Source organism: Salvelinus alpinus, chromosome 8 (genome assembly GCF_045679555.1).
Source record: "Salvelinus alpinus chromosome 8, SLU_Salpinus.1, whole genome shotgun sequence".
NCBI lineage: Eukaryota > Metazoa > Chordata > Actinopteri > Salmoniformes > Salmonidae > Salvelinus > Salvelinus alpinus.
Window position 1 is genome coordinate 52,606,048 of NC_092093.1, and position 9,850 is coordinate 52,615,897.

Consider the following 9,850-nt stretch of genomic DNA (forward strand, 5'->3'; position numbering starts at 1 on the left):
GATTAGGTTTAGGGTTAGAATTAGGGTTAGGTTTAGGGTTAGAATTAGGGTTAGGTTTAGGGTTAGAATTAGGGTTAGGTTTAGGGTTAGAATTAGGGTTAGGTTTAGGGTTAGAATTAGGGTTAGGTTTAGGGTTAGAATTAGGGTTAGGTTTAGGGTTAGAATTAGGGTTAGGTTTAGGGTTAGAATTAGGGTTAGGTTTAGGGTTAGGTTTAGGGTTAGGTTTAGGGTTAGAATTAGGGTTAGGTTTAGGGTTAGGTTTAGGGTTAGAATTAGGATTAGGTTTAGGGTCAGAATTAGGGTTAGGTTTAGGGTTAGGGGTTTGGGACAATAGGATTTTGAATGGCAATCAATTATTTGGTCCCCACAAAGAGAGTAAAACAAATGTATGAGTGTGTGTGTCAGTGTGTGTGTGTGTGTCAGTGTGTGTGTCAGTGTGTGTGTCAGTGTGTGTGTCAGTGTGTGTGTCAGTGTGTGTGTCAGTGTGTGCGTGCGTGCGTGTGTGCGTGCGTGCGTGTGTGCGTGTGTGTGTGTGTGTATGTGCACAACACAAACAAGATCTGTGACCAGGCTAACATCTACCTGGAGTGTGTGGCCGTGTTCAACAGAATCAAATCTGTGATGCATTGTGGGTAAATTGTGACTGATTGACCGATCTACAAATCATAATGAGTTGTTATTTATGATGCAAAACGATTAGTATATCAGTCAGCTGATGTTGAACAAACCTCTGACAGATAGGCCTTGAGGCTGGAGGCCTTGCCCAGACTATCTGTTGTACTCAGCCCAGGAGGCGTGAGCAGGGGCCTGGGCCGGGATGGCTGACTGGTGGGGGTCACCGGCCTGCTCCGTGACTTCCTGAAGGTCACCTCCTTATGACCCCTGTGACCTCCGTGAACACCGACCCCTGGGGTCACGGCCGTCATGCCCGACTTGGAGGTCAGCAGGCTGTTGGGGGTCATCGGTCTGCTGCTGGGGGTTCTGGGGGTCGTAGTTCTGCTGCCGGGGTTGCTTGGGGAATGAGTCCGGTGGCTGCCGGTCATGGTGAGGGAGGTGGGCTTCCGGGTGAGCAGGGGGCTGAGTTTAGGACTGACCAGGGGATAACCTATAGAGCTGGGCTTGGCTGAGCGGGTGAGGATGGGAGACTGAGGTCTGGAAGTCCTGCCGGGTAAGGGGAGTGTATTGGGGAGAAGTGTGGCCGGGAGAGAGGTGTGGAACAAGGGGGCGAGTAGAAGAGAGCTGTGGGGGCTGTTGGGACTCCGCTGGGCTAGTTTCCCCTGCTCTGCCAGCTTGGCCAGGTCCTTCTCCACCTCTGAAGGGAGACAGAGACAGACAGGTTGGGAATATAAATGCAGAATGACATTAGGACCAAGAGTTTTCCCTGAAGTTGTAACCTAGTCAGGTCCTTCTTGAGTTGTCCCTGAAGTTGTAACCTAGTCAGGTCCTTCTCCACCTCTGAAGGGGGACAGAGACAGACAGGTTGAGAATATAAATGCAGAATGACATTAGGATCTAGAGTTGTCCCTGAAGTTTTAACCTAGTCAGGTCCTTCTCCACCTCTGAAGGGGGACAGAGACAAAGACAGACCGACCATAACGAATGATAAACAAACAAGATTTGTAAGTAGGGTCCAGAGATGTTCCTGACCACCATATCTGGCAGGGTTAGACTCTGGACGTTATGATATTAGACAGGGGCCAGAGAGCTATGTAAAACTGGGCGATGTTTCAAATCAGTATCCTTTTCAATCCTTCACACACAGCGGATGCACATACACGTTCAGATCTCTGTTGTTGGAATCAAAACAAGTGTGTATCATGGTAGTCTCTAGTAATGTTAATATCATGGTAGTCTCTAGTAATGTTAATATCATGGTAGTCTCTAGTAATGTTAATATCATGTTAGTCTACATATCTCAAGATATAGGATGGACTCACTAATGGTAGTCTCTGCTAATGTTAATATCATGGTAGTCTCTACATATCTGAAGATATAGGATGGACTCACTAATGTTAATATCATGGTGGTCTCTACATATCTGAAGATACAGGATGGACTCACTAATGTTAATACCATGGTGGTCTCTACTAATGTTAATACCATGGTAGTCTCTACTAATGTTAATATCATGGTAGTCTCTACTAATGTTAATATCATGGTAGTCTCTACTAATGTTAATATCATGGTAGTCTCTAGTAATGTTAATATCATGGTAGTCTCTACTAATGTTAATATCATGGTAGTCTCTACTAATGTTAATACCATGGTAGTCTCTACTAATGTTAATATCATGGTAGTCTCTACTAATGTTAATATCATGGTAGTCTCTACTAATGTTAATACCATGGTAGTCTCTACTAATGTTAATATCATGGTAGTCTCTCCTAATGTTAGAGATCACAGGTTTCATAACAGACATCCTCAGAACACAGGCTTCATAACAGGGGCGTGGGACTGTTGCATTTTCCATTTTGTCATTATGGTTTGTCTTCAAAACCTTTTTTACTGGTAATAAAAAACAATATTTATTGACTCTGTCAATTCAAATTAAATTCCAGAATGACATTAAAAACATTGCCTACATAGTACGAAGGTTACGTCCTAAATGGTGCAATATTTTCTATGTAGTGCACTCATAGGCTCTGGTCAGAATTAGTGTACTACAGAGGGAATAGCATTGAGGATGCGTTGAAGTGTTCTGCCAGAAAATCTGAAAAAATATAATTATTTGCTTTATTGGTAGATACAAAAACAGTTTTATTTGTGAGGAGGGGATGGGACTGCCAAGGAGAACATCTGGGAGTAGCCTCATCTCCTGATCTCTTCGTCTCTCCTTTCCTCGTCTCTCTACTCCTCGTCTCTCCTCGTCTCTCTTCTCTCTTCTCCTCGTCTCTCCTCTCCTCGTCTCTCGTCTTTCCTCTATTCATCTACTCATCTCTCATCTCTCCTCTCCTCGTCTCTCTTCTCCTTGTCTTTCTTCTCCTCTCGTCTCTCCTCTCCTCTCGTCTCTCCTCTCCTCGTCTCTCCTCTCCTCATCTATCCTCTCCTCATCTATCCTCTCCTCTCGTCTCTCCTCTCATTGTCTCTCCTCTCCTCTCGTCTCTCCTCATCTATCCTCGTCTCTCCTCTCCTCGTCTCTCTTCTCCTCGTCTCTCCTCTCCTCTCGTCTCTCCTCTCATTGTCTCTCCTCTCCTCTCTCCTCTCCTCATCTATCCTCGTCTCTCCTCTCCTCGTCTCTCCTCTCATTGTCTCTCCTCTCCTCTCTCGTCTCTCCTCGTCTCTCCTCTCCTCTCGTCTCGTCTCTCCTCTCATTGTCTCTCCTCTCATTGTCTCTCCTCTCATTGTCTCTCCTCTCCTCTCGTCTCTCCTCATCTATCCTCGTCTCTCCTCTCGTCTCTCCTCTCCTCGTCTCTCCTCGTCTCTCCTCTCCTCGTCTCTCCTCCTCTCTCCTCTCCTCGTCTCTCCTCCTCTCTCCTCTCCTCATCTATCCTCGTCTCTCCCCTCCTCGTCTCTCTTCTCCTCCCCCTGTTTTTGTCCTTTTCAGATTTTGACGCTGTTGGGTTTTCAGCGATACAAGAGAGATATTTTCTGAAATGACTCACCACAAAGGGTTTGTGCTCGATAGGCGCCGGTCAAAAGTAGTGTACTATATAAGGAGAAGGGTGCCGTTTGGGACGCACCCTAAGTATTTTCAGGAAACCGTGTACGTGTGACATTTAATAAATATCCCGTAGCGGAAGCATGTATTTGATAAACCTCGACTTCCACCATCCACCATTTTCTCCAAAAACAAACAGCATTTACATTTTTTTGTGTACTACTTTTGACTATAACATGGAATAGGGCGCCATTTGGGACCGATCATAAATGTTTGAATGAGATACAGTTGTAGTCGGAGGTTTACATACACTTAAGTTGGAGTCAATAAAAAACTTGTTTTTCAACCACTCCACAAATGTCTTGTTAACAAACTATAGTTTTGGCAAGTCGGTTAGGACATCTACGTTGTGCATGACACAAGTAATGGGAAGCTTTATGGCTGTAACATGGATTATGGGAAGCTTTATGGCTGTAACATGGATTATGGGAAGCTTTATGGCTGTAACATGGATTATGGGAAGCTTTATGGCTGTAACATGGATTATGGGAAGCTTTATGGATGTAACATTGATTATGGGAAGCTTTATGGCTGTAACATGGATTATTGGAAGCTGTATGGATGTAACATGGATTATGGGAAGCTTTATGGCTGTAACATGGATTATGGGAAGCTTTATGGCTGTAACATGGATTATGGGAAGCTTTATGGCTGTAACATGGATTATGGGAAGCTTTATGGCTGTAACATGGATTATGGGAAGCTTTATGGCTGTAACATGGATTATGGGAGGCTTTATGGCTGTAACATGGATTATGGGAAGCTGTATGGCTGTAACATGGATTATGGGAAGCTTTATGGCTGTAACATGGATTTATGGGAAGCTTTATGGCTGTAACATGGATTATGGGAAGCGTAATGGCTGTAACGTGGATTATGGGAAGCTTTATGGCTGTAACATGGATTATGGGAAGCGTAATGGCTGTAACGTGGATTATGGGAAGCTTTATGGCTGTAACATGGTTTTAAAGAGCAACTGAACACTCCTATTGGCACATGTGTTTTTCCTGTTGCTCATTAGGAAAACGAGATTTCAGTCTTGGATGTGTGTTTCCTGACCGATTCTATGTGTGGTTAATGATGATTGTCCCCCATGAGACACTGTAGATTCAGAAATAAATGTTGACGTTTTTTGAGAGAGAGAGAGAATTTCCAAGACAATTATGAAATAACATAGATTTGCCTCATTTAATTGTTAAAAGGGAAAAGGAGAAAGCGACGGCAACCACCACATAATACTTGGGGTAAGAGATGAAACAATAGGAGAGGTGGTGGGTTGAATCACGGAACAGATTAGCAGCTAGAAAGAAGAGGAATTTGAGTTGGTCAACAGCTCCCTTCAACTGCCTGGTGGGGAGAGGCTCTGTTTCAATATAGCCAAACAGCCTAACTCGGCGTGAAACAACTAGAAATCAAAGACATCTGATGGCTTGAGGGCCGTTTCATAAAGAAAAGAATGCAACGTGTGCCGTGTTGTCAACACAAGAGCTTCTCTCGTGCCTGTAGTCCCAGCCAGAGTACAGCTCTCTGTGTTGTCAACACAAGGATTTCTCTCGTGCCTGTAGTCCCAGCCAGAGTACAGCTCTCTGTGTTGTCAACACAAAGGCTTCTCTCGTGCCTGTAGTCCCAGCCAGAGTACAGCTCTCTGTGTTGTCAACACAAAGGCTTCTCTCGTGCCTGTAGTCCCAGCCAGAGTACAGCTCTCTGTGTTGTCAACACAAGAGCTTCTCTCGTGCCTGTAGTCCCAGCCAGAGTACAGCTCTCTGTGTTGTCAACACAAGGATTTCTCTCGTGCCTGTAGTCCCAGCCAGAGTACAGCTCTCTGTGTTGTCAACACAAGGATTTCTCTCGTGCCTGTAGTCCCAGCCAGAGTACAGCTCTCTGTGTTGTCAACACAAGGGCTTCTCTCGTGCCTGTAGTCCCAGCCAGAGTACAGCTCTCTGTGTTGTCAACACAAGGGCTTCTCTCGTGTCTGTAGTCCCAGCCAGAGTACAGCTCTCTGTGTTGTTAACACAAGGGCTTCTCTCGTGTCTGTAGTCCCAGCCAGAGTACAGCTCTCTGTGTTGTTAACACAAGGGCTTCTCTCGTGTCTGTAGTCCCAGCCAGAGTACAGCTCTCTGTGTTGTTAACACAAGGGCTTCTCTCGTGCCTGTAGTCCCAGCCAGAGTACAGCTCTCTGTGTTGTCAACACAAGGACTTCTCTCGTGTCTGTAGTCCCAGCCAGAGTACAGCTCTCTGTGTTGTCAACACAAGGACTTCTCTCGTGCCTGTAGCGCCAGCCAGAGTACAGCTCTCTGTGTTGTTAAGCCACTAACTCACTGCATTTCGTTCAGTGCAGTAGGTAGAGAAGTTATAATAATTCATGTCGGCTTAGATTCTTTTTTAATTATACATTTAAATGGTAATCAGTTCCCAGATATTTTTATTTTACCAGGTAGTTGACTGAGAACACATTTTTATTTACAGCAACAACTTGGGGAACAGTTAGAGGGAGGATGAATGAGCCAATTGGAAGCTGGGGATGATTAGGTGGCCATGATAGTCAGATTGGATATTTAGCCAGGGCACAGAGGTTAACACCTTTAAACTTACAGTAAGTTCCGCAGGATCTTAGGTGACCATAGAGTCAGGACAAGCGTTTAACGTCCCATTCGAAAGCCGACACCCTCCACGGGGAAAGGTCTGCCCTGGGGCATTGGGATATTTTATTAGACCAGAGAAAAGAGTGCCTCCTACTGGCCCTTCAACACCACTTCCAGCAGCATCTGGTCTCCCATCCAGGGACTGACCAGGACCAACCCTGCTTAGCTTCAGAAGCAAGCCAGCAGTGGGATCAAGGGTGGTATGCTGCTGTTACTGTGTGTTACTATGTACTGTGTTACTGTTTTACTGTGTTACTGTTTTACTGTGTTACTGTGTACTGTGTGTTACTGTGTTACTGGGTAACAGTTTTACTGGGTTACTGTGTGCTGTGTGACTGTGTTACTGTGTACTATGTGTTACTGTGTACTGTGTTACTATGTTACTGTGTACTGTGTGTTACTGTGTTACTGTGTTCTGTGTAACAGTGTTCTGTGTAACAGTGTTCTGTGTAACAGTTTACTGTGTAACAGTTTACTGTGTTACTGTGTTACTGTGTACTGTGTTACTATGTTACTGTATTACAGTGTACTGTGTAACAGTTTACTGTGTTACTGTGTACTGTGTAACAGTGTTCTGTGTAACAGTTTACTGTGTTACAGTGTACTGTGTTACTATGTTACTGTGTTACAGTGTACTGTGTAACAGTTTACTGTGTTACAGTGTACTGTGTTACTATGTTACTGTGTACTGTGTGTTACTGTGTAACAGTTTACTGTGTTACTGTGTAACTAGGTACTGTGTACGATGAACAGTAGTACTCTGTTACTGTGTTACAGTCTACTACTTTACAGTGTACTATGTACTGTGTTACAGTGTTACATGTTACTATGTACTGTGTTACAGTGTACTACTTTACAGTGTACTATGTACAGTGTTACAGTGTACTACTTTACAGTGTACTATGTACAGTGTTACAGTGTACTACTTTACAGTGTACGATGTACTGTGTTACAGTGTTACAGTGTTGTCCTGCTGGCTAAGAGAAAACATTTTCTTTCTCATTCTCAGAGTATTGGAAACGAGTCTCTTACTGTAAAGATGGAGATAATCAACAGTTGTCTTTTTAAGAGCTTTTATTTATATTTTTAAGAGCTCAACGTGAACATGTTGCCAACACGGGACATCCACATGTGTCCCTCAGAGTACCAACCAGGGTTCTGTTCTACTGGTGAAATCACTCACACACTGAGGAAGAGAGGGGGGGGGGGGGGGGGCACAGAAGTGTGTGAGGGGAACTATCCTTGTGGGGAATAGAAGTCCTCACAAAAATAGTAAAACCGGGAAAAGTCTGACAAGTACGGGTATTTCGCCGGTCCCCAGAAGGAAAAATGCTTTTTTAGGTTTAGGTGTTAGGTTAAGGTTACAATTAGGGTTAGGGTTATGATGCGGGACAGGGAACAGAACCGAAAACTGTAAAAGAACAAACATTTTAGAGGAACAGAATCAGAACCGCGAATGAATGTGATCTACAGTGGGGAGAACAAGTATTTGATACACTGCCGATTTTGCAGGTTTTCCTACTTACAAAGCATGTAGAGGTCTGTAATTTTTATCATAGATACACTTCAACTGTGAGAGACAGAATCTAAAACAAAAATCCAGAAAATCACATTGTATGATTTTTAAGTAATTCATTTGCATTTTATTGCATGACATAAGTATTTGATACATCAGAAAAGCAGAACTTAATATTGGGTACAGAAACCTTTGTTTGCAATTACAGAGATCATACGTTTCCTGTAGTTCTTGACCAGGTTTGTACACACTGCAGCAGGGATTTTGGCCCACTCCTCCATACAGACGTTCTCCAGATCCTTCAGGTTTCGGGGCTGTCGCTGGGCAATACGGACTTTCAGCTCCCTCCAAAGATTTTCTATTGGGTTCAGGTCTGGAGACTGGCTAGGCCACTCCAGGACCTTGAGATGCTTCTTACGGAGCAACTCCTTAGTTGCCCTGGCTGTGTGTTTCGGGTCGTTGTCATGCTGGAAGACCCAGCCACGACCCATCTCAATGCTCTTACTGAGGGAAGGAGGTTGTTGGCCAAGATCTCGCGATACATGGCCCCATCCATCCTCCCCTCAATACAGTGCAGCCGCCCTGTGCCCTTTGCAGAAAAGCATCCCCAAAGAATGATGTTTCCACCTCCATGCCTCACGGTTGGGATGGTGTTCTTGGGGTTGTACTCATCCTTCTTCTTCCTCCAAACACGGCGAGTGGAGTTTAGACCAAAAAGCTCTATTTTTGTCACATCAAACCACATGACCTTCTCCCATTCCTCCTCTGGATCATCCAGATGGTCATTGGCAAACTTCAGACGAACCTGGACATGCGCTGGCTTGAGCAGGGGGACCTTGCGTGCGCTGCAGGATTTTAATCCATGGCGGCGTAGTGTGTTACTAATGGTTTTCTTTGAGACTGTGGTCCCAGCTCTCTTCAGGTCATTGACCAGGTCCTGCCGTGTAGTTCTGGGCTGATCCCTCACCTTCCTCATGATCATTGATTCCCCACGAGGTGAGATCTTGCATGGAGCCCCAGACCGAGGGTGATTGACCATCATCTTGAACTTCTTCAATTTTTTTATAATTGCACCAACAGCTGTTGCCTTCTCACCAAGCTGCTTGCCTATTATCCTGTAGCCCATCCCAGCCTTGTGCAGGTCTACAATTTCATCCCTGATGTCCTTACACAGCTCTCTGGTCTTGGCCATTGTGGAGAGGTTGGAGTCTGTTTGATTGAGTGTGTGGACAGGTGTCTTTTATACAGGTAACGAGTTCAAACATGTGCAGTTAATACAGGTAATGAGTGGAGAACAGGAGGGCTTCTTAAAGAAAAACTAACAGGTCTGTGAGAGCCGGAATTCTTACTGGTTGGTAGGTGATCAAATACTTATGTCATGCAATAAAATGCAAATTAATTACTTAAAAATCATACAATGTGATTTTCTGGATTTTTGTTTTAGATTCCGTCTCTCACAGTTGAAGTGTACCTATGATAAAAATGACAGACCTCTACATGCTTTGTAAGTAGGAAAACCTGCAAAATCGGCAGTGTATCAAATACTTGTTCTCCCCACTGTATACTGTTTCGGAACAGAACCATTATTTTAAAAGCATTGGAACTGGTTATTAACGGGGGGTTTTTACGTTCCAAGCATTTTTTTCTGGTCCGTCAAAAAATGCAACACAGCACCTATGCAAAAGCCCTCACTGTCACAAAAATCGTATTCCAGTGTCTGACTGCATGCCCCAATGCTAGTTAAGAATACTATAGTAATCACGTTTCACATTGGATTTATTAGCTACAAAAAGGTAAGACGTGTTTTTATTTTACTTCTGCAAAACACAAGCTTGTTAGCTAGCTGGCTAGCTCTAGGTCCAACGTTAAACCAACTCTCTGAAGTTCAAAGACATTCAAAGTTCCTTCATAGAAGCCACTCCTCCGTAGGTATAATTTTGGGGGCCTAATTCAGATAATGCATGTGATAACAACAAGATGTCAAGCCTCCTCGTCAACCCTCTCCCGCTCTCACCCCACTCACAAAATGTCAGT

At 44.3% G+C, this 9,850-nt stretch overlaps 1 protein-coding gene across 1 annotated transcript in view; it reads right to left on the reverse strand.

The window, feature by feature from the left end:
- Positions 1-486: 486 nt before the first annotated feature.
- LOC139583263 (uncharacterized protein C8orf34 homolog) overlaps positions 487-9,850 on the reverse strand; it is a 35,041-nt gene continuing 25,677 nt past the window's right edge. The window contains exon 3 of the mRNA XM_071414144.1: positions 487-1,312. Within this exon, the coding sequence (XP_071270245.1) occupies positions 705-1,312 (608 nt within the window). The 3' untranslated portion in view covers positions 487-704. The remainder of the gene's footprint in view (positions 1,313-9,850) is intronic.